Below are 22636 nucleotides of genomic sequence, written 5' to 3'. Positions count from 1 at the left end.
CATTATTGTAGGGTCTACCTTACAGTTTAAAGCGCCTTGAGGGGACTGTTTGTTGTGATTTGGCGCTGTATAAATAAAATTGAATTGAAAGTTTAGTTTTAACCATTACTGAGCATTATTAGCAGCATAACCAACATTATTTTGTGTCTCCCATTTTTAGGTGTCTTTTATATGATAAGAGCATAGATATGTTTTCATAGCATCTGTTTTGTAGAAACTACAAATAGAAGATTTAGTTTAGCAAAATTTGATTTCACTTTGCTAATCATCTCCTAACCAAGCTAGCTTAACCCTTTTACAAGCTTAGCAACCAACCAAAGCTTGTTTAAATTGCTTATGTAACATTAGTAGTGAGATTTTTATTAATTTAATTCATATGCATGAATATGACGATTTATTAACTACTATCAGTGAATATTTATATTGTAACATTTTATGTCCTCTGACATTAAACATGACATCATCTGATCATTTTAAAAAACCTATATAAAATGATTATTTATTTTTAATTTCTTTGGAGCCTTGGCACAAGTGTAAGAAAGTAAACTTTTTTTCTTTCAAGGAAAGTTATTTAATCAGTTCACTTTTTTTTATTTTATAAACACAATTCAGTACCAGTGTGATATGTTTCCATTCAGGTGTTCAATCTGTGGGCCTTTGCTAACGTGACCTTAGTTAATCTAGAGCAAGTGTGGGCAATACTTTCTTTCCAAAGAGCTGCTTTAACCTAACCACTTTATGGTAAGAGTGTAGACTTTTACCACTCATCTGAACCAGAAACCTGAATTGTGTAATGCACGTGCAAAATAAGTTTTTTTCGGACCTCTGCAGAAACAAGAAAAATACATACCCTACATTTAAATATGACACTGCTGGTCATGTGAAATCTCACATTCATTTTGTTGTAACCGTGTAAGAGAAAAAGATTCTGTTGAAATAATAGCAATGATTTTTTTTTTTTTTAAACTGAAGCCAACGCAGTCAAAACAGGGGTCACACCAAGACTTTCAATAAAACTTACCACTGTGGAAACAGCCCTCAGCCCTGACCTCGGTAAGCAGTGGACGGATGAGCTTGTGCGCTCCGTATCTTATTTCAGGTCATACTGAATAAAACATCAAGTTCATTTTGTAAATTGTTTTCAGGAACCTAAAGAAGTCCAGCGGCTTTCAAGCACAAGACTGTCAGAAAGCAGGACTGAGTCAGTAGCCAACAAACATGCAGTTTCATGGGTACATCAGGTTTCAAAAGACAGAGACGGTGTCAAAAATTCATCCTGAGGCTTCAATATAGGACTTCACAAACCTGAGTAATGTCACAGTACTTTTGTCCATCTGTTATACTGTATATCCACTTTGCCCACAGTAATGATGGCTCATAACATGTGGGCAAAGTGATACACTGCAAGACAATCATGACATTTACATTATGTTTGGTGCATCGGGAAGTTTTCACTAAATTACTGACAACAGAGGCAAGCATTTCAAATATTAATAACCCGTTAAACTGTTTACACTGTGCTGTTTTCAGTATTACTCTTAAGGTCAGCGTTCAAACCCCAACCTACAGTTGTGTCTATTCATGTGCAGTTTTATGCTGGCACCAAGACATGAAATGAAACAGACAAAATGTTAAGTAAGAATTTTTACTTTGAGGAACAGTTAATTGCAATGCAAATCCACATGCTTTGCAGGACAGACCAAATCATTCAGTGCTAAAAAAGAACAGATTTGCTGCAGGGTTCAATTCAGAACAGAACTGCTTGCATTAGAAATTTGCCCTTTCACTCTAATGTAAATGAAGTAATACAATACAAACTATTTTTTGTATCTGTGGATATAATTAAACTATTTGGCCTCACTTTGACACTAATTAGTGGCAACATTAAGGAGTAGATCTATTCGATTATATCATTTCTCACACCAATCCCTGAATGAAATTAAAGCAACACATACCCTAATGAGCAATCGTTAAACCATTGATTCTCAAAAGTATCTAAGCCACTTTCCTCTATTATTTAGTTCTGTACAGAAATATAATAAAACCAATACCAACCAATCCAATGAAATAAATTTTAACCTGCTTTGACTTTGTGCAATGACTCAGCTAAACTTGTTTATGAAAGACTACGGAGTAGGCTCTGTAAATAGCACCCTGTGTCTTTGGGAGGCAAGGGGGTTTTCCCATAATGCCTAGAACTAAAACAAAGCACAACTTCCAGTTTTGAAATTATGTGTGAGTAACACATCTCTGGGTTTGTCTCCATTTCTTTAAAGCTTTATCTTAATTGTATTTGTTATATCACGAAATTTAAAAAAAACAAAGGTTTTCATGCCATACCTTTGATAAATGAAAAATCAGATTAGATTGTTAATGTGACGTGAATAATGACAAAGTGGGACAAAGACGGTTCCAGTTTTCCTCTTAACACTGGAAAGGCAGAAAAAGCACCTGAAATTGAGCAAACTGAGCTTAACTAGTGGTTCCATTATTAGTTCCTAAACTTTATAAACCTGCAGGACAGGAAGTGCATGTCTACTTGAAAAGAGAAAATCTAGACATGTACAACCAATATAATGTTGACCTGTATAAGTCTGAAATTCAAACAGCATTTCCAATGATTTAGCCCAGTGACCCAGTCAGGTGCAGAAAACTGTGCTGCCAATCAATAACCACATATCTAAATACCCATTATTGATGTACAAACCAAAACAGCAATTTTAATGTTACCATTAGCCAAAGTTACGACAGCTGTCTCTTTCCCTAATTCTTTATATCGCAATACATGACATGTCAGGTTTACTAAAAAAGATCCCTGACCCGCTTGGAAAAATAAAACAAAAAAACAAAGACATAATAGTGACATGGTAGGGTTATGGTGGCTGTAGTTGCACTGTTTGGCCAATGCAGGCATATTGAAGTCACAGATGAAGTGGTGGCTATGTGAGAGATAAAGTGCGTTCAAATTGAGCATACAGCAGTGAAGCACTGCATAGTGTCAGTCCTCCTCATCACTCCAGAAGGCATCATCATCATCATCAGGATCCACACCGAGAAAAAGCCTGCAACAAGAAAGAAAAGATGCATTCACAAACAATACGTAATGTAAATATAATATCAATAAGCCTAACTTGGGGGAGGGGGTTAAAAAAAGAAGGAAAAAAAATCTCTTACTGGTTGTAACAAGGTGAATGTGGGTTGTTAAAGTGACTGTATGGGTTGACTTTGCTGAGGACGCCCAGGCACAGCCAACAGAAGTACTGCTTACAAGAGGTGCAGGTCATCTTGTTACAGCCATCAACTTTCTGAAGAGACACAGAAACGATACATTAGCTACAACTGGGATAATCTGGAAGCGAACGCAAGATTTTTCACAGACAGAACAGAAAAAATAACGACATATGACGCCTCAGTCACTGGCCTAAAGATCACTAGGCAACCCCTTGGCAACCTGGTTAGACAGTGGTTTCCAGGTAATAAAAAAAGTTGCTCTGCGATTGCCTTGGCTGCTGGCAGATTGCCAGAGTCTCTCGTCAAGGATTTCATAGACTTCAATGAAAGCTCTTAACAACTACTCACCGGGCATTAACGGAAATAAACATGTGACACAAACGCAGACAATGATTCCAGGAGTAAACATTTCCCCCTAGCAAACATGAGTTGCTAGGATGTCTCTAGGCCAGTACGTTTTAAGGAGCAATTTTTGACTGGTGGCTGCAGTTCATTTTGGAGACCGTCTGATGACAATAAACATTCAATTTTACAAAAATCTGAACCATGATGCTCGAGTCAAAGCCAGTTCTACTTCACTGTTAACAACAGGGAAAGCCCAACCTGTATATTGGTTCCACAGCGCGGGCAGCATTTGCAGTTCTCACTGAGCCAGTCTCTGCTAAAGGACTCCTCAACTGCTTTCTGGATCACCCTTTTCCCATAGCGTTGCTCCATGAACTTTTGCCCTGAAGCAGTAGCAGACAGGTACTCGTCTCTCAGGTTACGCAGTTCCTCTGTAGGGAAAAAAACAAAACAAAACAAAACACTGGTTTGAACATGAAGATGTGTTGATGGCATGTCTTTAAACAAAGAAATCTTCACACCAATATACAGAATCTGGTGGACAAAGACAACATTTTGATATTGGAGACTTTCTGGTTTCTACTACAAAATTTGTAGGTCGAGTTAACTGACCAATCAGATTTGCTTCTAAAGAAAACTATTAAAGTTTCAGTGGCATTACCTGCACGAATTTTACAGTGGGAGACACCGTGATACCCCAGCTTGCACAGTGTGCAAAAAGCATACTGGCATGCTGAGCAAATGCCCATGGTTGTGTCTGGCTCCATCATTACAGCGGTACCACAGGACTGACGGGGACAGTAGACCACATCAGCCATAAGGTCCAAACTGGACTGAAGGAGCAAACGGTCATATCTGGCAAACAGCTCCTCGTCCACGAGCTGTTTCACCTGAAACATAAAGGCAGACAGGAAAGGAAAGCAGGGTAGGCGCTGACGGTAGGGTGAGTTGGACTTTAATTGAACGGACTCATAAATCACAAATACCTGTGACGGTGTGGCTAAAGAGGTACATTTGGGCTCCGGGCAGTTAAGGCACTGAACATTGCCATCCCTTATTTGGATCTGGAAGTATTCAGTCATGCAGGCCTTGCAGTATACATGTTGGCACTCCTTAAAGCAGAGACAGTTTGAGCCCAGCTTCTCTACAAAGCAGATTCCACAGCAAAACACTCTGCTGTCGAACACCCTCTGCCGCTGCGCCTCGTCAAAGTCTAGGAGCTGAGGTAGAAGGTCGGCACGCGGGTCCATCAAAAGGACAGTCCTCGGGTCCAGCTGAGAAGACGATGAAATCTTCTGTTCAGACTTGGAATTCATCAATTCTTTTTTCTTTTCTTCTGCTTTTTCAGGATGGCCCCCAAACTGCACCATAGCTAGGACAAAAAAGCAAAAGACAAATTTGCACCATTTATAAACATAAAATGCAATCTGTACATATGAATTACAAACAGAAAAAAATGCCTGAGATATGAACAATGTGTACAAGTGTGTGTACCAATGCACATGACAGGGAAACAATTAATAGCTTTCAACCTTCCATCTTTCCAGTTCAACTTTCAGGGGAAAAAAGTGGATACCACCAATGAGATGTTAGGTAGCCATCAGCAAAACAATGAGAAAACTGAGATCCTCACACCCAGGATGCCTACGTGTGCATCAAGTATTCTACAACTGAGAAGCATCCAAAATGTTCATTTTAGGCTCAGTGCAGCTAAAGCACTGACAGTGTCCATGTTATGCTATTTTGGAATGTGGATAATTTCAACTAACGGCTAAGAAGACATGGCGAGGTTAAATAACATTAACAAATCTAATGTTTTGAGCCAGTTTGTCCCAGTGTGCATAGTGTGTGGTGTGAAGTATCTATGCTCTAATTTTCACTGCACGGTCGGGTTTTCTTCACTCATTACCTGCCTTACTTCCTCCCCTTATGATTTCAAGAGGTGACTGGATACCCAGAAAGCCCAGAGCCTCTTCTTTGAGGAACTGGATCCATGTGAAAAGAATCACACAACCCTGATTCTCCTCCCACAGCTCATCCAGTCGTCGGCATAGAGAGCTCATCTGAGGTGACGTTGAGAAAGGTTTTGATATTTACGATGTACTGTTGACTCACAATTTGAATATCCCAACATGTCCAGTACTTCTTGTGGCACAATAAAGGATTATCTGAGTTGTTATGAGTCCGTACCTGTGCTCTGGTCATCCATTTACAGCTGAGAGTGAAGAGCGGTGGGGCTGTAGAGGGATAGTCTGCAGGAATCTCAAAGTTGACCACCAAAGGAGGTAGGAAGGAGACATTATATTCAGTTTTATTCTCTCCTGTGATAGACAGAAGAGACTTCATTACATTTCTTATTAGTGCATGATTAGGAGGGAATAACTGAATTAACCCTCTGCACCCCATATTAGCTGTGGATGGCCAAACTCGCATACGATATGAAAAGGTAATCATATTTATATAAGGAAAAGTTGAATTTTTAGGACACTTGAGTCCAACATGTTGTTGTTTAGCGAGCTTGTTGTCAGCTACATGGAGACCGGGAAGGATTGCATGTCTAACCTGCTGACACTAACTGTGACAATATCAGTAATAAATAAGTATGTTTATGCAAGTTTTCTTATGTTAAAGTCCTGACTTCAGCACAGATGAGGCTTGAGGTGAGGAGGGGGATGAGATGGAGGGAGGAAGGAGAGAGTAATGCTGTAGGATGCAAACGAAAAGATGAAAATATCAATGTAAACATCTTAAATGGCCACATGCAGTTTGAAAAAGCTATCTCTAATCTTTGAATAAAACAAACTAATAATTACTTAAGATTTAATCATGTTTATCACCATATACCCATTGCCATTTCTTTCAGGAATCTGGAAGATCTTAATAAAATTATATTAAGGTACAGAGGGTTAGGGTTAGCCCATCCTCTCCAACGCATCCTGAAAAGCGCTTTATTATTATGAAACCTGTCAGATTTTTCCCCACAGCTTGCTTTTCTTTCTTTGCAAAGCCTACCGGACAGCTGTACCTTTGACTACCACTTTGAAATCTGGAGGGAGCTCCAGACAGAGCTGGATCTCTCCCCCCTGTGCAGACTCTGCCCGGTGAAATTCCTCTTCATCGTAGATACTTGCTAAAGCAAGCAGCTCATCCTCCTGGGCTTCCTTGTCCTCAGACATTTACATTCCTGCATTAACGGTGTGTGACAAACATTTATTATTAGAAATATCCTGACAAACCGCTAGCACACGTTAATACTGACAGAAAGCTAAAAACAAAAGCAGCAACTTGCATTTTGTCCTCAGAAACATAACGTTTTCCTGCATTCACAGTTTGCAGCTTGGTTAACCGTGGTTTTCCCGGGACTCTTTTTATATAACAATGACTAATCACCTGAGAGCAAAGTACAGTTTCCTGTGATATAACGTCAGCTTACCGTAGCTAACGTCATGCTACAGTGTGGCCCAAAAGTTAGCAAGCTAGCTAGAAAAAGTTTACTTATCTATGTCAGACGTATTCCTAACTCCATCCTAATTTAACAAGCAAGTAAATCTGAACCGTGAGTCAGCTTCAAACTAGAGGACAGCTCCGTAACTACCAAAGTAACTAGGGGAAACCCATCCAGGCTAGCTTGTTGTGCTAGCTCAAACAGTGGCTTCTTGGGGATCTCGGCCGTCCTCTAACTTTTCTTCTGTAGCAGCAACACAGCACTTTAGCTCGTCTACGCAACTAAGAACCCCTGCATAAGATCCCTAAGCCTCTAAGTACTAATTAACTATGGAAAAGTCAATGTTTCTTACCTTGTGCGGCCAAAGCACTAATGACTCCTGCCCTGACTTCTTTCTGTCATGGCGCGTCACCTTCAGGCTTGTGAGTGTATGACATCTTTACTTGCAATTTTGTTACGCTAAGAAGCAGCGACCTCATGGTATTTAAATAAATATTGTACCTCTGTAAGACTGTACGAATCTTAGTAAACATACACCACTTCATTAGGTACACCTGTTCATTTACTTGCTGATACTAATATCTAATCAACCAATCACATGGAAATGCAGTGCTTTTAGCCATATAGACATGATCAAGATGACCTGCTGAAGTTCAAACTGAGCATCATAATGGGGAAGAAAGGTGATTTAAAATATTCCCAGTACGAGTATTTCAGAAACTGTTGTTCTACTGGGATTTTCCTACAAAGCCATGTCTTGGGTTTATAGAGAAAGGTCTGAACAAGTAAAAAAATATCCAATGAACAGCAGTTCTCTGTAAGAAAATGCCTTGTTAACACTAGAGGTCAAAGGAGAATGTCCAGACAGCCTAAATTTGGTGTAAAAAATATGAAAGCATGGATCCATCCTGCCTCGTATTAATGTTTTAGCCTGCTGGTGGTATAATGGTGTAGTAAGCGCATGGCCCACTAGAGGACGCCAGGCCCTCCTCACAAAGCATGTTTTTGACTGTATCAGTGGACTGCTGGAGGTCACTTTGAAGGGCTCTGGCATTGCTCATCCTGTTCTTCCTTGCTCAACGAAGCGGATACCGGTCCTGTTGATTGGTTAAGAATGGCCTTCTGTTCTAGGATATACAGCAAACCTGGCAGTGACAACTGATGTGCCATCCTGGTAGAGTTGGACTACCTCGGCCACTTCTACGGGTCGGTCAAAAGCTAGCAGCGCTCTCCTACTTAATTGACCATATCAATATTCAAGAAGTTTAAATGGCTTGAGGTTATATTCTGCTTAAAAAGTGTTTAATTTTTTGGAGCAGTGTATTGTGCAAGGTTGCAGGATGTTTGTAGAGTGTTTGCAAAACTACATTTAAAATAAACCTTATTTTCTTTCTGAAAACTGGATGTAGGATATGCAATTACTACTGTGTTCAAGACAAAAAAAACAACTTTTTCAGCTATAAGTCATTTTATTTTTTTAAATTTTTGCTTCTTTTTGGTGACGTGGCAACAACAGCAGCACCCAAAAAGGTGATTTGTTGCACCAGCATTCACTTTTAAGTAAAAAACAAAACAAAACAACAAAACCCCTCCCAAAACAAAAAATTCAAGGCTACCAGAGAACAACAGACATACCAGTGCTTTTGAATGAGAAAAGCTCAACAAAGAAATACTGCATGACAGTAACTTGTTGTATATAGTTCAAACATACGATACAAGTAAACTCAACAAAAACTCCCTGCTTCCACTTAAACGAAATAACATTATAATCCGAAGTTACAATTGTTTGTGGTGGTGGTGGTGGGGGAACACAATTTTGTCATGTACAACTCTGAACAATCCGTGTTAACTACCAGTGCCTCTGTATGTATACTTACACTCAGACATACCGCAGTAGTTTACATTTTCAATAATCTCGTATGTATAATTCTCTCCTGAACAGCTATTTTGCTTACAAATTTTTCATATCTGACATTCATAGTTTACATTTGCTCTGGAAATGCTGAAGTCATCTTTAACAATACAGCCCACCAAAGCAGCACAGAGAGAAAGCAGTTTCCATCCTACGCTCACAACCTTTATGTCATTAAGTAGTCCGTTCAGTATTACTATTATGCAATATTTTTTGTAGTCAAACAAAATGAGAAATGGCATGCTGAGGAGGCTGGTTGATGCGTAGTGTTGATTAGAGATGCTGTCGTCTGTGTCTTTGAGAGAGGCTACTCGGTCATCAAGAACAATCTCAGAGGAAGGACAGAACTCTGTTTCAGGAGGAAACTAAAACTCAGGGGCTGCAGTGGAAGCAGTTAGTCAATGTCCATTTCAGGGAGATTTTTCTCTGGCGTTTTTGTCTGCTGTTCCGTGCCCGCGGGCGTCGTTTTGTCCGGGTTGCACGGTTGGCTCTCTGTTCCCTCCTGTCCGTTAACCGGCCCATTCTCCGTCTTCTCCTCATTAGGAGGCTCCACCTTGGGTTTGGGCTTGGGTTTAGACAACACTGGGTTGCAGGATGCATAAAGCTCCTAAAGAGTAAAAAGATACACATGCTTAGAACATGACATCACAGTTTTTAAACTTAAATTCTTCAGCTCATACCACAATGACAAATTACTTCAAACTGCTTGGCAGCTACTACAAGACTGTTGAGTGTCGTTTTTGCCGTTGGGTTTTTGTGAAATCTTCAGATGCTCTTAGGCCGTCAGTATAAGGAAAACAAAAGATAATGATGAATAATGATCTTAATCACCATTAAGGTAAAATAATAATAATAATTCATGTTTATTCTGTTAAGATTTTTTTAAGTTGATGTTACAAAAGTATACTGGATAAACTTTGCTAATATGTTCATATTTATATTACTGTCTACTAATTGTAGACAATGAGCTCTTAAAACCCTAAGGAAGCCCATAATGAAGCTCTCTTAAAGAGCATGCAAGTGGTGTGTGTGTGCTTTTAATGTCTACCTTAGTCTTGGCCTTGATTTCTGTAACTTTGACCACTGGGTCCACGGTGAGGTCCTGATTGTTCTGCTGGTTCATCTTGCTGTTCATCCAGACCATGGCATCGTTTACCTGCTTGTCCACCCTGGTCACCTCCAGCTCATCCAGATGATCATAGAGCTCGTCCTGTTGGGGCACACAAAAGTAAATTTGACAAACGTCTGGGGATTCTTGAGCTTAGTCTGTGATACGTCTGACCTACAGCTGTTCTTAAAACTTTGTATAAAGAGTTCAACAACAAACCCTGGTTACCTTTGCCTTGTAAGCTTCAATTATCTTCATGTACATCTGGATTTGTCTCCCAAGCTCCTCAAACGCTTTCGGCCTCTCCTCAGCTTCCACGTATCTCTCGTGGATAGGCTGGCCAATTTTCTGTTAAAGCAACATCGTCAGTAAGGCCGCAAAGTTATCCGGTTGTTCAGTGATGACGCGACGAATCCTACTTCCGGGTCTAAAGTAGTCTGCGTTTAATATGGCTTTTGTGTTGTTAACATGTTTAATGTTATGTATTTTCTTCTATTTGATCTCAAAAAGCTCCTAAAACAGTCAGTGATCCCTGTTGACCTCCCTCGGCTTTTATTACCACTAATCATTTATTTAAGCTCAGTTTTTAAAACCTTAGGATGTAACTACACCCCAGCCCATGCAGCAGTATATGAATGACTAACCTCGTATTGTGGATGGATTATCTCAGTTGTTCTCCTGGCTGAAGTTTGGTCCTTTTACAGCATCCTGCCATGCGATTACATTTGTTCCTGATCACCGAGAACACTCACGTTAACTTTTATCGAGTGGAAAAAAAGTTAGCTTGTTTATATTATGCTAACATAGCTGTGTCGCACATAATTATATACCAGCTAGCCCAACTTCAGTAACCTTACAAACGTCACTGCTGTTTAGTTTTCTGTCTTCATTTATGCTGGAAGTGATAACAGAGCTGTACGTTTTAATTTGTTTCCAAAACCCCACAGTCAGGACATGCTATATTGTATTTAGATAGAAGCTAGCGAGCTAACTTCTAACTCTGTTAAATGTCATAAATTCCGTTTTCATGGATGCCTGGATGTTAAACTCAATTGTTACACCTGGTAGAGCAGAACGCTGATCATTTTATTAAAGATGAAAGACTTTAGACAGTTTTTCAACTCTCAGTAATGCCATAGTGATCGTTGGATATATGGACCTGCAGCGGAGTTTAGACCCAGACACGGCTAGTGACGTCAGACTGAACAACCGGATTCCAAATATCTGTAGAGTGAACCATTTTATGTCTTTTTTTTCCTCCCATAAAACTGTCCAGTCATACAATGAGTGCGTAGTTACCTTGAGTTCAGCCAGTTTGTCGATATAAACTTGCTTCTGTTGGTCTTCTCCATCTTCATACAGCCAGTTCTCTGTGTCCTCCAGTTTTAATGAGAACAAATCGCGATCCTGCATGTGAAGCAGTGAGGAAGATTCATTGTTTAACATTAAACGCATGCATTTCATCTGAACTGAAGGTTTACACTTAGTTTAAATTGAACAGAATCCAAATGTTACAGAGACGATCAGTGTATGATGACGTGTCCAGTGTGTACTCACTGCTTCATTCACAAACTTCTCCAGGATGCCGTGGAGTTTGTCCCTCATGTCGTACACGTACTCCTCCACGTTGTTCTTTGCATCATTCCTCTCCTTTTCCAGCTTATCCTGCATGATCATCTTACCCTGGAGGAGTCACAGTAAAGTCTACATTAGTTGAACTACTTAGTTAAGTGTGCACCAAAAAAAACCAAACAAACAAAAACAAAACAAAAACAAACAAAAAAAACACCTGAGGATGAAGCAAGACAACATTTACAATTTCAGGTATATTCCTGATGTTACACATGTCAAAAGAAAAATAAAAAAAGGTGATATTATGGTTTGATTAACTGATTAATTATCAAATGATCAAGAGTTGTCCATTTTTAGGGGCTGTTAATGATAAAAGCCAAATCAGCTCCTCCCTTTTTCACATTGTTGGCTGCTTAATATGTTCGTTTCTATCTTTTACTGCTTAGACAAATACATGTAAACAGCTACACTATGGAGACACTTCTTTAAATGTTAATGGTAACTAGGACAGCTTAACCCAGGGCCAGTGAGCATCACTAGGCATTACTGCTTGAGACAACACTGTGCATGCACACCACACATTCCTTGTGATTTTTACAGCATTACCTCATTTTCCACAAACAAATTTAGTTCTTCTCCGGAAAGCTGCCAGTCCAAGCTGCTCTCTATGGGCAGCTCCAGTGTTTTCGTCTTTACTTTGGGCTTCTTGGCCTGAGGAGGCTGGTCGTTCTTCTTCTCCTGCTGCTTGGCATCCTCTGTCGTTGTCTGTAATAGCAGAGATGAAACACGTTTTTCCCCCACCAGACAAATCAGCAGTATTTGACTTCAGCCTTTTTGAGTACTTGAACAGCTCCAACTTCAAACGTGCTTTTGTGTTTCACCAGTTTCACAATTGTACCATCTGTATAATTTTTTTGTGCTTTTTGTGATAGGTAAATTCTGGCCTGTATTGACTGTAAGTTTCTATATTGTTAGTTTATAATTTCTTCATGAGCCTATGGCTTTTATTTGTTATGTCAAAAGCAAAATTCCACATGATAAAGTATGGATGCATTTTTCGTTGTAAGTGAGAGGAACAATTATCGTTTTAAGCTCTGGGAATGACGACACTTTTGGAAAGTGATGACACCTCAGACCTTCAGAGGGCCATTTGAGGTTTGCTTAAGACATGGTTTTAGAAGTTAGTCTTTACAAATAGAGAAATTTATGTGTGTTTTTATGTTAAACAGCATGCTTCAAAAAAATAAAAAATAAATGAATGTTTTAAATTTTAAAAAAAAGTCAGTGGCAAATCATGTTTCTTAAAATAATGAGGAAAATAAAATGTATTGGATGTATTGGTTACCTGGTGCTGGGGGATATGGTTAAAAATTACAATAATGGTCATATCTTGCCAGACATATATTTCACAATAGACACTGCTGGAGTAATACATATCAAATTTTACATTAGCTCTGCCAAATACTTTTTCCCCAGTGGCAGAAATAAGCTTCCATAAGTATCCATGTACATGTGTATCAGTCTATTTTGGGTTATTTTTGTGTTAAACACTGTAAATTGTGTCTTTAGGGGAACAAGGTTTGTTGAGGAAAGTGAACTTCTTTTACATTTTAAAGTCTTCGGGTTGCTGTATGCGTAGTACTTATACAGAACAATCAAATTTTTCTTCTATATGAACGTATGTACCCATGTATGTACACATGTATGTATATATGCATGTATGGGCATTAGGGTTTCCTTATCGCCCAGCACAAGGTTACCTCCATTTCTTCTGTCTCTATTTTCTTGTCTCCGTTGTCTCCAGCCTGGAGTTTCTGATCCTCCTGGTCCACTTGCATTTTGCTCTGACACACGGTAACGAAAGAAAGAATATACATATAATTAAATTAAAACAACATGTGCTGCTCTGTTGCTGGTGTCATCTATTAAATCTGGGTTCAGCCCATTTTAAAATGGCAGTCCCCAGCAATCATTCAGATGTTCACGTCAAGGTTTTGGAAATGTTTGTGTCATGTGCACTCCTGTTCAAGAGTTGCAATCAGTCTGTATGCAATAGTGTAGTCAGAAACCTTCATTGCTAAAGCTATTAAAGCCATCTAAAGCTTGTCAAGACAAGATGCCTACATAATACAGTAATGGGGTGGGGCTGGAACTAGGTTACTGATTGAAAGGCTTTCTCAGGCGCAACACAAACAGAACGCAAACATTTCTCCCGTCTCTTCCTTACTGATATACACATACCCTCTCCATGTCATTAGTGTCTAACAATCAGTGCAAAAGCACATAATACACACCTCCTCTTCCTTCACGATCTGGTCTGTTTCCATTGGCTCCTCTCCTTCAGCAGTTTTCACGACTTCAACCAACGAGGCGCTTGATACACTGAACACACCGTGAACGTTCACCCGAACTTTTACCTTGACCTTTGCGCTCTCCCCTGATGCCTGAGGAACCACATTCTGGATCAGAAACTGGCCTGCGGAGTTAAAAGTTAGCACTGATGAAAATACCTGCGCATATATGAACAAATAAATAGAAACTCACAGAACTGCATCTAAATCTGAATGAAGTTGCTGTACCTATAGTGGCTTTAGGGTAAGGCAGCTCTTTGGGATTGTTGTAGTAGGCTTCAAGGCTGAATGGCTCTTTCCGATAGAAGGTCAGTACTTTAGAGAAAGGAGCTGCGTGGTTCTTTGGGAAAACCTCACAATCACTGCAAAAAACACAGAAAGAGCAGGCGATTGAGACAAATATACACGGACAGGACTTCAGAATGTAAACTTAATTTTCTGTTCATGTCATCGATGGTTTGAAACAAGCTGTGCTAGCTTACAGTTTTTATTCCAACAACGTGGTGAGAGAACTGACACGAAGCCTACCATTTGTCCTCTGAAGGTTTCCACCTACTCAACCACCCACCCACCTACCCACCAGCACGCACCAATCTGTTATTTGGCAACAGTTTATAAAACACATCTGAAGTCTTTATCAAACTCAAAGATCATTTATGAGAGGGTTTTAGGGCTTGAAACAGGATTTGGATGTTATTTAGCAAAACGTGAATGAATCCAGAAAAGATTTTTGATACTGGATCTGCGTGGTACATGGGTGTGGGCAAGGTGTGGCAGAAAGTCGTGAAGGGAGTCAACAGTACGAGTTCTGACTAAGCTTACCCTTCAATATAATAGGAGCAATGTAAACAGGAGGACAATACACTCAAGTATTAAACCAGCTGCATTAAAGGGACGTTTGTGCTACTTTCTGTTAGATTCAAGCCTAAAGAGTACCTGAGTCCTTCCTCTGCAGCTGAATTCCACTTTAGGGAGATGGAGTAAGGGACAACATCTGTAATTGAGAACTCTCTCACTTTGAAAGCTGGTGACAAGATGGCACACTGAGGGGAAAAAAACACAACAACAACAAAAACCAGAATTTTAAGGTTAAACTTTTGTGTTCTTCATTTTCAGGCCAAAAATAGTATTCAGTATTCAGTATCCGTATTTGTGAATCTTTTTTGTTTTGTTTTTTTAAACTGTCTCCAAATCTTTCACAGATCACAGCCTTCAGCGATCCTCTCATAGGTCTCCCTCCTGGTATAACACAGCTGTTACTGTGTGAGTCTGCTGCCTGAGTCACTGTGGGGATCAAAGTGTTTGCCATGTGACAGGCAAGCTGTACCTGCAGAGCACAGCCCCTGGCCACGGCCTCGTCTGCATTTAGGGTGGTGCTCAGCTCTTTGCCGAAGAATTTGCTGATCCGCTCTTTGATGGCAGGGATTCTGGTGGCGCCACCCACGATCTCAACTGCATATATATCCTCCTTTTTCAGCTCTGGATACAAAAAACAAGCGACAATCACAAAACAAAGCAGGTTATTTAGGTTTACAAAGTAATACATTTCATATTTGTTTCATTTTATTTTTAAAGTTGAAAAGTAATGATTAAAGGAAGGCTAACGTGCTGCTATTGTCCAGGGGGAAGGGCTACCACAGCAAAGCACATGACTGAATGTGTGAGCGTGCACGTGCCTACAGGGATAGTCCAGCTGCTATTACAGTCTCATGTACTCACTGGCTTGTTCCATGACGCTGCGCAGGGGACCCTCGACTTTGGCCAGCAGCCCCGAACACATCTCCTCAAACTGGCCTCTGGGGACACATGATCATAAATTATTAATAGGTGCAGCCAACATGCACACTATGGAAAACTCCATTAACTTAAGAAACAACACTATTCCCTTTTTAAAATACTTGTGGCTACATGCTATATGCTGATCTTATTCTCTTATTTAATTTAACTTTACTTCTTACCTGTTTAGTTTACTGGAAACATCAATATCATTCATGAAGCACTCAATGTTGAGAGGGAGGTCAGAGGAGTTGGCACTCATCAGCTTCTTGAGCTTCTCGCACTCCTGGTAGAGCCGCACAAGTGCACGGGGCTTGGACCTCACATCCAGCTTGTACTTAGTTCCAAACTCCTTGCAGAAGTGGTTGACAAAGATATCGTCAAAGTCCTTGCCACCAAGGTCTGAGTCAAACGCAGTGGCCAGGATCTAACAGTAGAGAAGGTAAATATATTAGTAGTAGGTAGAAGCAAGTTTAGGTTTTGCCTCTGACGATTTTTGATCCCTCCTTATTTTTCAACAGCATAACCCAGAACACCAACATCACTGATAGTCAGAAGTGTTCACCACTGACCGTAAATGCTGTATTTTTTTTTTTTACATTTATTTAATAGTCAGGCCTGTTTATTGACATCAGAATATCGTAAATATAAGATTTAAACAGAATCCACTTTAGTAAACTTGCTAACTCACATGAGCACTTTCAGTATTTATCCATCACTCACCTTGAGCTTTCCCTTATTGAAGGCACAAACTGACACCTGGTAACCAGAGTGGCCCAGGTCCACAAACACCACTATTCTGGGCTTCTCTTCTGGAGCTGGCAGGTCCTGCTTGTAGATTCCATATGCCAGAGTCACTGCAGCAATCAGACAGAAGCTTCAGGTTATTTTCTGCTCACCGCTGCATCCAGGAACTAATTAGTACTCCAAATTCCAGCTGCACTATGCTAAACTAAATCTGCTCGAACTAATGCAATTGTTACTGCAATGCTGCAAATGTATATAAATAAAATGTGGGGCAGGTTTAATGCTGTGCATCTATTTCACTGTATCTCATGGTTAAGTTATAAGCTAATGCAATAACCATTTTCAACGTGTTTCTGAGTAGTATGAGATTAAAGGCTCAACAACAACACAGCAGACTTAAAGATGATCTAGATGTTTCCATGAACCTGCAGTAGTCTCGTTCATCAGTCGTAAACAGTTGAGGCCAGCGATCTGAGCTGCGTCCATGACTGACCGTCTCTCTGCATCAGTAAAATAGCTTGGTACCTAAGAGGAAAACAAACAAAACCCCATTACATTACACTATTCCATATTTAGGATCAATCTGGGCCTCTCAAAGGAATAAATCACCCATCTCACAAGATTCATAACCTCCCTGGATAAAATTACCAAGTTAGTTACTCAGGGTGCCAAAACAAAACAGCTCCTTGTGGAAAAGATCACAGGCTAAATTTAGCTATTGGCAACAGTACTAATAACATGTCATCCATCTCCAGAGCTGATGTAAACCTTAGGTTTAGGCCCAGTGAAAGCAAGGGCCTCAAAGTGTGAGCTCTGTAACATTACGTAACAGATCCTTATTCTGTGCTAAAGAAACACACGCTTCCCACTCTTCAGCTTCGAGGTACAAGAGACGAAATAAAGCTTTCAGACAAGACGTGTGCTGAAGTGCTCAGGGCTCAAAATGTGACAAGAGCAGGTGGCAAAGCATTTCTACACCTTGCAGGCAGCTGTCAGCCTGCATATTTTACCTGAGCTGGTAGAAAATTCAACAGGATGACATTAATCGCTGGCTGTCAAATGACAGGATGTAAATCTAATGCAGTGTTCTATTCAGGTACAGTGCACAAAGTCACTTTATGGCAACTTAAAGCTTCATCATGCAACGTCACTTTCACCAAATAAACAAACAACTCCTAAGATATTTAAAGCTACCTCCATAAGATCTGTTGTTACAAACTTAATCCTGAAAAACCATCTATTGAGACCAGGATAACCAGGTGGATTAATAAAAGACCTATCCAATCCTATTTAACACGTCTCATAGAGCTTAAGTAGGGTTGTGCCACATTATATCATCCAAAATCTGGAAGTTTTAACATGATACAAAAGTATTATACAGGAAATCATTGCTGTAGCAACGCCATGTGTTTAGGTCCTCTAGTGCAGACAACAATGAGACAAGCCCAGGAAAGTCTGACAGTAAAAGCCCCGTGTCGGCCTCTAATGATGATTTAGTACCTAAAAAGGAGGCGACTTCAACACCCTCTGACACACCACAATACTTTGCAAAATATGCAAGAAAACTGGTCCTGCAAAAGGTACTTGAGGAAGAAGTCATCATCACCAAAGCTACGAAGGAGCTGGTAATGTGCAACCCAAATGTAAACACGTGAATCAACCAGGCGCGCTGGCTGCACTCAGTGTGACAGGACGAGCAATCGGTGGATGCAATTTACATGATGGAAAAGGAGGGCTATAAGCAGCTGGTTAAAATCCCTGAGCCAGGATGCAACTAATGCTTACCGAGATGACGCAATCTACTACTGGTTTCTTGAGTGCACTTTCAGCAGTCTCCTTCAGTTTGGTCAGCAGCATGCCAGTTACTTGCTCAGTGCTGAATATCCTCTCTTCTTCCATGTACATCACCTAGAAATTGGTAATGAGGTAAAAGATTACTGTCAGGACAAATCATACAGCTGCCCAGTAGAGTAAGATGTTTGCTGCAGTGTACACAAGACATTTTATGTTAATATTTCCATTAATAAGAAAACTCATTAATTATTTAAATGGCTATCTCAGTTTCATTTAGGGTTTTTTTAAGCTGACAAAAATATGCATATGTGATAAAATATGGAAAAGATGCAGATTGCAAAGCCTTGTGGTTTAACAGGCAAAACCAGGTTTATGTATTTTGATTTGATTTGATATTTCTTGTGCTCTTATTTATCCTGAGGACTGACATTAATCATCTCCACGGGGACTCTACAACATGCCGCTCTGTGCCTTTGCAGTGTGCCAAGCGAAGCATTGTCATTTATGCACTTGCAATAACTTTGGGTATTTCTGGAGTCTCACAGTCATCATCTGTTAGTGCCAGAAATGTGTACATTTTTCACATTTAGGCAGTCAGCAAAGCGTACGGTTCATATCACCAACACAATTATCATTTTGCCCATAGGATAATATTCCAAGAGACAAAATCCCTGCAGAAATAAGTACAACATACTGAAAGTGTTTTTAGGATTAAATGGGAAGATGAAGTAGGAATGCTATGAATCAGAGCAAAAAGTATTACATGACGCACTTCTTAGAGCACAGCATGTAGTGAGTGGAGGATGCAACATAGTCAGAAATAAGCTGTTGTATCTACTGTGCGGTCTCTCGGTTAATTTTCTTTTAATGGTCTTTTTTTTCTTTTGATTAATTATTTCCCATCAGCTAAGCTGAGGGCAGAAACCTGGTTAGAAAATACAGTCTTACTTTTATACCGGTGGCCCCAGAGGGCATCGGTGCCAGCTCGTACACCAAGTTAGACTTGGCCGACTGGATGTAAGGATCTGTGAACGCTCTGCCATGTAATCGCTTGAAGCTCTGCACTGTGTTCTTATAGTTGGTCACCACCTGAATAAAAAAAGAAAGACAAAACAGGAGGAAACAAAGCCAAGTATTAACCACTTTTTACATTTAATTGTAAATAATTCTCATAAATATGACCGTATCGGTGAATTTATTTTTACCTGGCTCTTTGCAGCAGCTCCTATCGAACGATTTCGGGGTCCAAACGATACAAAAGACCTAGACACACACGAGTCAAAATGTTAAGCTACATTAATGACACAACTAGCAGAGCTTCACATGATAGTTCAGTGACCAATCTACACTGGTCACAATTTTTAACTAGTTGATTTCAGCACTTTTCTAAATAATCCTTGTTGAAACCTGGACTGAGGCTCCAGACTGGCTTGTTTAAGTTTTGAGTTGTCTGTACTATATAAACACAGGCTGAAGTGGTGTGGTAAGTCCACTTAAATCACACAGGGCTTGCCTCTCATCACCATCTCTATCAAACACAGATGCTGATGACACAGAGTAAGCGTTGCTATGAACACACAAGTGGAGTGTGGTGATGTCAACAATACAAGTCTCTGAGGAGAGTCACTCAGCGGATGCTGATCTTCAATCAAGAACAGGACAGGAAGTTGTATGGTAAATAGACTGGCTGTTATAAAGTGCTTTTCTATTCTATTTGAGCACTCAAAGGACTTTTTACAGTGGTGTTTGTGATGTTTATGATGTAGTAGAGAGTAAGTTCACAAAAACAGTTCAATATTTGTCAAAAAATGTCCAATATTCATAATTTTTCAAAATTTAATGCAACATGTTTATGTGAGCAACAGACAAAACGTTGTGCAAGTTACCAGGAAAGTATTTGTTTTCTTTTTACTCAGTAAGTATAAGCCTTTACAGAACAAAGTGTGTTACGAATATTCAACATGAAATTCTGTGTTTAGATTCTGAATGTGAATTTGTCATATATATATATATATATATATATATATACACAACAAGAAACTGTGATGTATAATCTTTCTATTCACCAAATTATCTTATACGTGATCTACTTCTCTGACACATGTTTGCCTTGTAAATTTGAATAAAATTAAATAATTTTTAAAAAGTCCAGGTTGATTCACAATAAAGTATCTTCAGCAACTTAATGATGTATACATATTTCATATAACCATGACATAAAACCCATTTTATATATATTATATTAAATTTCTGACTTTCTGACTAGTAGGTGCACATCTAAGCATAAATTGGGCGTTAATGCTTATCTTTTTCTTTCCCTGTTTAATACAAACGTTATAAATAAATTACAATATAATAACTGGTCTTATTTCATTTTATTAATACTCTTTGGGAGGGAATTCTAAATTGTAATGATACATCTATAAATATACCAGTTAATCATTCAAAACCAGTGACAGTGTATAACATTCAATAACGCTTGTGTGCTTTATATTAACGTTGAACTCTTACAAAAGAGAAAATACTGTAAAGACTTTAAAAATTAGTCACGATGACTGAAATCTAACTAATGGGATTACAAAATGCGCCATGAACCCAAATAAGCAGAATTCAAACAATATTAAAAAACCTTTCTGATAACAATATGTTTTTCATGTAATAAATACTATATAACCTTACACCGTTTAAAACATGAAAGGCTAAAAGACATAAAAATTTGCTAGAATATTCCAACAAGAGATTGGCCGCTGTCGTCATCGTACAGAGCATAACGCAAGGCGTACAATTTGCCACAGGGGGCACACCGGTTGGTCGGAGTTTACGCCTTGAAGACAAGCACAACTACTTAAAAACGACAGGTGGCAAACACCGCCCGGTCGTGTTTTAACCGGCGAAGCCACACCAATTCTCCAAACTGTCATTACCGTTAATAAAACTATGAGCTCAGCTAACTTGCTTAGCTTCATAATCGGTCTTGGAAGGCGGTGTGAGCCTTATGAGTTAATTTCTAGATGGTTCCATGCTCACCATAGACAGGCTGAGAAATGTATCACTAACTTACACGGAAAAGCAGTTCAATTTCCCAGCAATGAGCACAAATGGTCGCTGAAAGCAGAGAAGTTGCGTTCACTTGTATTACAGTGACACAGGTGAGACAACACTTATAAATGAAAACCTGTCCTGTGTAGCTATCCTTCACAAACTATAATAAGATTTTACTTGGTACTTACGGTGTACATCTGTCGCTGTACTCATTGGCGATTGTCTCGATTCCTCCAGCTCGGGCTACAGCTACATAGCAGCTTTGAAAGCCCAAGTCAAATCCCACCACTGACATCTTGAGCGATATGTGTCTCCTAGGTTTATCTTTGTATACAGTATGATTTCTGTAAAGAAAATAAACCTGTAACTAGATTTTAAAACATAAAAAAGATGCTCCAGTCAAGTGAAGTTGTTAAGCTGCTCTGTCTTAAATACTTCTACTCATAATCCACACCGCTGATTGTTGCCGGTGTCTCTGATGTGTGTTGGCAGGCTGCAGCGGCAAGGTCTGCTTTACCGTCTCGCCCGCAGACATCGCGAGATTTACAGGGTTCTAGCGCTCTCTGGACTTTTCCATATCCACGTGAAAGACAGTTCTCCAACAGTCGAGGTGTAGGGAGAAAGCTCCATAAATTTCTTCTTATTTAATAATATAAAAAAAAAACCTCCAAGTTTAAGGTTTACAGTAAGTGAAATCAACAAATGACTAGCTTGATGAATTCTGGAATCGAATCAGGGTGGGGAAACAAAAATAGACTGTGATGCAAAAAGTGATGAAGTCATTTTTGTCCCCTTTTGTTTTGTTTTGTTTTTTGTTTTTATTTTATTAGAAATAAAAAAAAATGTAAATGACCCAGCTCAGAGCAAAGTCGTGGGGAAAATAAGAAAATATAATAACATTAAACAAATTAATTATAAACAACTAAAGCATAGCAATTTTTAAAGTCGTTGTTACTGAAAAAGATTAGTTTTTAAATACGTTCTCCTTAGTAATTTTCATGATATAAAATTACCAATCATTATAAATAATTAGTATAAAATAGTAGCTGACATAACACTTTTTTGGTTTGGTTTGCAAAAACAAAATGTCATTTATTTAAGAATCTATGAAACAGAGAAGAGAGCTGATGACATGTAAACGCAGCTCTGACAAATCGTAAATGCAGGTGGGTGTGGTGACACTTGACTGCTGAAAGTGTGCACTGTGTTGGTGACAGATAACTGAATGCTTAACCTCAGTAACTGTTTCCACAGAAAGTGGAAATAAGAAGCTGGGGAGAAATATGATAAACAGAATGTTTATATGCCATTAT

The 22636-nt window shown here is 39.3% G+C and overlaps 2 protein-coding genes across 4 annotated transcripts; both read right to left on the bottom strand.

The window, feature by feature from the left end:
- Window positions 1–1188: 1188 nt before the first annotated feature.
- On the bottom strand, window positions 1189–7482 carry rnf14 (ring finger protein 14). Of its 3 annotated transcripts, none has more exons than XM_005727772.1 (9): window positions 7374–7482; window positions 6602–6760; window positions 5767–5897; window positions 5486–5639; window positions 4563–4948; window positions 4238–4466; window positions 3835–4007; window positions 3175–3305; window positions 1189–3062 (listed from the first exon to the last, which is right to left on the bottom strand). In XM_005727772.1, the coding sequence occupies exons 2-9, from the start codon at window positions 6750–6752 to the stop codon at window positions 2999–3001; spliced, it is 1419 nt and encodes a 472-aa protein (XP_005727829.1). In that variant the 5' UTR covers window positions 6753–6760; window positions 7374–7482; the 3' UTR covers window positions 1189–2998. The 3 variants fall into 3 exon arrangements, with proteins under 3 accessions (XP_005727829.1, XP_005727831.1, XP_005727830.1); XM_005727774.1 differs by having other exon boundaries at window positions 5767–5828; XM_005727773.1 differs by lacking the exon at window positions 7374–7482 and adding an exon at window positions 6866–7357.
- A 1029-nt stretch (window positions 7483–8511) lies between these two features.
- hspa4a (heat shock protein 4a) lies at window positions 8512–21846 on the bottom strand. The gene is made up of 19 exons (XM_005727771.1): window positions 21512–21846; window positions 19487–19544; window positions 19230–19370; window positions 18273–18395; window positions 16913–17012; window positions 16464–16597; window positions 15923–16167; window positions 15684–15760; window positions 15292–15443; window positions 14901–15007; window positions 14193–14326; window positions 13908–14089; window positions 13374–13457; window positions 12220–12378; window positions 11599–11724; window positions 11341–11448; window positions 10270–10389; window positions 9982–10143; window positions 8512–9540 (listed from the first exon to the last, which is right to left on the bottom strand). The coding sequence occupies exons 1-19, from the start codon at window positions 21616–21618 to the stop codon at window positions 9328–9330; spliced, it is 2532 nt and encodes an 843-aa protein (XP_005727828.1). The 5' UTR covers window positions 21619–21846; the 3' UTR covers window positions 8512–9327.
- Between the last annotated feature and the right edge of the window lie 790 nt (window positions 21847–22636).

Source organism: Pundamilia nyererei, unplaced genomic scaffold (genome assembly GCF_000239375.1).
Source record: "Pundamilia nyererei isolate P.nyererei 1_Seehausen unplaced genomic scaffold, PunNye1.0 scaffold00026, whole genome shotgun sequence".
NCBI classification, from domain to species: domain Eukaryota; kingdom Metazoa; phylum Chordata; class Actinopteri; order Cichliformes; family Cichlidae; genus Pundamilia; species Pundamilia nyererei.
This window is presented reverse-complemented; position numbering and strand designations above follow the sequence as displayed.